The sequence below is a fragment of the Aphis gossypii genome, chromosome X (assembly GCF_020184175.1).
Source record: "Aphis gossypii isolate Hap1 chromosome X, ASM2018417v2, whole genome shotgun sequence".
NCBI classification, from domain to species: Eukaryota; Metazoa; Arthropoda; class Insecta; order Hemiptera; family Aphididae; genus Aphis; species Aphis gossypii.
Window position 1 is genome coordinate 24,341,274 of NC_065533.1, and position 4,614 is coordinate 24,345,887.

The 4,614-nt window shown below is 25.0% G+C and overlaps 1 protein-coding gene across 1 annotated transcript; it reads left to right on the forward strand.

Annotated features, from left to right (window-relative positions):
• Nucleotides 1-415: 415 nt before the first annotated feature.
• LOC114126641 (cyclin-C) lies at nt 416-3,850 on the forward strand. Its single transcript, XM_027990641.2, has 5 exons — nt 416-585; nt 889-995; nt 1,166-1,372; nt 1,427-1,681; nt 3,291-3,850. The coding sequence occupies exons 1-5, from the start codon at nt 554-556 to the stop codon at nt 3,491-3,493; spliced, it is 804 nt and encodes a 267-aa protein (XP_027846442.1). The 5' UTR covers nt 416-553; the 3' UTR covers nt 3,494-3,850.
• Nucleotides 3,851-4,614: the final 764 nt, after the last annotated feature.

Consider the following 4,614-nt stretch of genomic DNA (forward strand, 5'->3'; position numbering starts at 1 on the left):
GGTTTTCTGTTGAACGAATTCTTTTGCTTTCGATTTTTTTTTTTTTTTTTATATCTCAGCACACGGCGCACATTTATATTGGATAATCAGCATTATTGAACAATATGCATTTATATGCTTGCATAGTTGCATTGTTTTGTTTACAACGCATACAATATTATGTAACTGAAAACTAACGTTCACCGATAATAATTACCAAATAGTACGAATCATGTCTGATCAATGACCGTTATTCGTTTCGTAATACATAATAATATTACCTATTGATTATCCACAGCCGTCGTAACTAAATCCGAACACTGCGCTTCGGCAATCGTCGTCTTTCATCAACGTCAGCATAATGCTGTATACTATACAGCGACATAGCGTCCCCTTAGTTGTTAGTAGTTACCAAGTTTCGGTAGGTAATCGTTAAATCGCTGTTATCAGAAAACAACAACTAGACGTCTTTCCATTGGCCCAATGATGTTATCATTGTGTCGCTCGTTACGTGTTTGACGAAAAACTCAGTAGTTAGTGAAAATTCCTAAGGGACAATACGTTTTTATTGAAAATGGCTGGGAATTTTTGGCAAAGTTCGCATTAGTAAGTAATAATTCTATAGAGGCTGGGTTTGAGAAGTATTAGTTGTGCATTTAACACTGGTGATACGTGCTTGACTGTTTGTTTTTTCGAATCATTTGCAAATTAAGTTGAAACATATTACGTATACGAGTATATTATGACAGGTATATTCGTATTTACTAAATTTTTCCAATCTCTTCCATCTTTGTACGATGAACGATTCTATTGATAGTTTCTACACGGGCGTATTAAATGTTTAAGTTATTTGTTTATGAAAATTCAATGATTTATTCGATTTTGGTTTAATAAAATTGTATTTTACAGCCAACAATGGATATTGGACAAGCAAGATCTAGTCAGAGAGCGTCAATTAGATTTACAAATTTTAAGTGAAGAAGAATATCAAAAAATAGGAATATTCTTTTCTAATTGTAAGTTAAAACTTACATTACAGATAACCAAATCTAACAAATTTTGTTTAATTATACAATGAGCTTCTTGCTAGATTATTTTTCTTTCTTAACTATCTAATAGATAAATATTATTGATAAGATATACAATATAATTTAAACTTTACAAATTTGTTTAATTTTTTGTTTAGTTATTCAAATTTTAGGTGAACAATTAAAACTTAAGCAGCAAGTAATAGCTACAGCAACAGTTTATTTTAAAAGATTTTATGCCAGGAATTCTCTCAAATGTATTGATCCTTTGTTATTATCTCCAACTTGTGTTTTCTTAGCATCAAAAGTTGAAGAATTTGGTGTAATATCAAATAGCCGTTTAATAACTACTTGCCAGACAGTTTGTATGTATTTATTTTATTTTATAGTTTTATGTTGTATCTTGCATTTTTTTGTAGTGAAAAATAAATTGAACTATGCATATACTCAAGAATTTCCTTATCGTACTAATCATATATTAGAATGTGAATTTTATTTATTGGAAAATTTGGATTGTTGTTTGATTGTATTTCAACCTTATCGTCCATTGCTTCAATTAGTTCAAGATATTGGACAACATGAAGACCAATTATTAGCATTAGCATGGAGAGTAGTGAATGATAGTCTTAGAACTGATTTATCATTATTATATCCACCATATCAAATAGCTATAGGTAAGATTTTGTTATTATTTTCATTATACAATAAAATTTATCTCAAATAGGTACCTACTTAAAATATTTTTTCATTAATTTTCTCTTTTTTTCCAGAAAGTCCTATTAAATATCTAATGCACAAACTGATAATACATATTGTTTTGCCATATTTACCTAAGGGCTAAGACTCTTAGTTGTTCAATAATATTCATGTGTATAATCTGTTTTTAGATTGCCAACAGGCAACAATTTAGTATATTGATAATTTATGAATAAAAGCATATATATATATATATATATATTTGATTAAGAATTGATGTATAATTTATTGGTTACCAAATAAATTTCGAGAAATAAAATAAGTTTAAAATATAATAAATAGAGCTGAGATTTTAATTCCCTAAAAAATGCAAAAATGATTTTAAAAACAAAAAAAAACACTTTAAAAATGCTAATAATATAAAATATTATAGTTTATAAATTGGAAAACAAATTTTATATTTTATATTTTATTTTTATAATATTGTTACTACCTATAGTATTTGTTACTTGATTAGTTCTAGCCATATTAATTGGTTACTAATTCAATAATACTTATCGAGGCCTAGCTATGATAAAATTGTTGTTGATGATAACTTGTCGTGCTATATAATTTATTATTCGTACCATCGGCAGTTTTCCAAAAGTTTCTTGTTAATCGCAACAATTTTCATTCATTTTATGAATAAATTGTAAAAATGCTTTAAAAACTAAGAAAGTGCACTAAAATCGTCAATAAAAAAAAAAAAAAATTTCTTTGAAATAATCAGTATCACCCAAAACACATTTTATACATATGGACCGACATTTCAAAACACTAGAAAAAATGCCTTTGCATCAAAATCTCAGCCCTAATAATAATAATATAGATAATATAAACTAACAATTAATTATTATCATAGAAAAAGGCTTTTTGTATACATTTTCAAAAGAATATTTGAAAAACTGTTTTAATTAAAAGTTATTTTTAAACAAACCATTTTTATTTATTACCATATAAAAGTATTCGTATCACGTCAAAAATATTTGATAACTTAATATTATTATATTGAATGTTTCCCCGAGTCTAGTATAATTATACTTTTACAATAAAGTTACACCTGTTAAAAATATGCATATTTCTAGAAAATCCTAAATGCATCATAATATCTTCTCAATATTTCCAATTAAGAGTTCAATCTTGAAGTCACTAAAAATCTACCAGAATCTTAGTGTGTCAGGAATCAGCTTGTTCCAATACATTTCTACCCAAAAATATTCACATTAATTGATTTTATAAAATATTATTTTTATTATGAAATTGTAAGTAGATCAGTATTAAAAAACTAAAGAAAATTGATACCTTACTTAACTAGTATGTATTTATTTTACTTAACATGTTAACTGGCATATTATGACATATTTTTCAGTGTTATTCCAAATTTGTATGTACTATGTGTTTGAAAAAACATTTAAAAATATTAGAAAAAAATTGTTATTTTATACATTTATTACTTCAAAAAAAAAAATAATAATATAAAATCAAATCCATTTACAATTGCTGACAATCATACGGCGGTTATCGTGTTAATATCTTTTATTATTATAGGATGTTTACAAATTGCATGTGTTATTATGCAAAAGGATCTCAAATCATGGTTTGCAGAACTAAATGTGGACATAGACAAAATACAAGAAATTTCCAGATATATAATCAACCTATTTGAGCTATGGAAATCTTATGATGAGAAAAAAGATATCCAAGGCTTACTAAATAAAATGCCTAAACCTAAATTACAGCCCACCCGATAATAGTTTATTTTTATTAACAATTTTTTTACTTTTTGTATACTAAAACTAATTTCTATTTTTATTTGAAAATAGTTAATTATTACTAGTTCATACTTATAATTTGTTTGATACATGTAAAATAAAAAATTTTAGTACTTTTCAATTTAAATTGATTATTTGGTATTTTTTTTAAATTAAATAGATATTTTAGACTTTTGCCACCCTATTCTGCGGATAAACGAGAGCACACTGTTACTGTAGTTTATATAAATATATATATTATTACTAAATGATTTTGTATTTACTTTATAATTTGTGTTCCTTTTGAATTATTTAAATTGAAATAATTTTATTAGTGATTTCTAGGGATAGGGACTTCGCTCATAAAAAACTTTTAAATATGCACGCATTCCTTTAATAATTATCATATATTATACCAGTGGTTTTAAACCTTTTTAACAATGCTACACACTTCATCTTCTACAAAATTTTCGCAGCATATCAATCCATTAATATCACCGAATATTGATAATAATATTGGTAAATACGTCATACTTATAAAACTATTAATACGTTTTTCGCGGCATACCTGTTGAAAACCACTGTATTATACTTTAAAAATATGCTCTTAAAAAAATTGTATTTTTCATTAAAAAACAAAAAATGACAAATTAATTTATTATTAAATAAAGCATTTATCTTTAAGTGTTTATAATTTAATTTTCAAAAAAAAAAAAACTATCTAGTCAAGAATATTAAACTAACTATATTGATGCAAGACAAAACACATACAATACAAACAGAAAAATTTACATCAACTGACCGTATTCGGCATATCCCTCATTGACCGATGTTATGTTTTTCAAAACATACAAACAATTGGAAAAACTTACAGTATATTATTTTAATCTATTTTTTTCCAATTTCTAGAAAATTCATACTACCTATATATTGTATATAGTATAAATAATATATATATTTTTTATGTTGTGTATTGTTTTAATTTTTTTTTTATTTATGTAAATTATGTGAAATATGTTCTTAAAATATATATATAACAAAATAAAAATGATTGCTTGAACTTCTATAGTACTATGAAATAAATATCTACATTCCTTAGCTATATTTTGAATGATTACTGT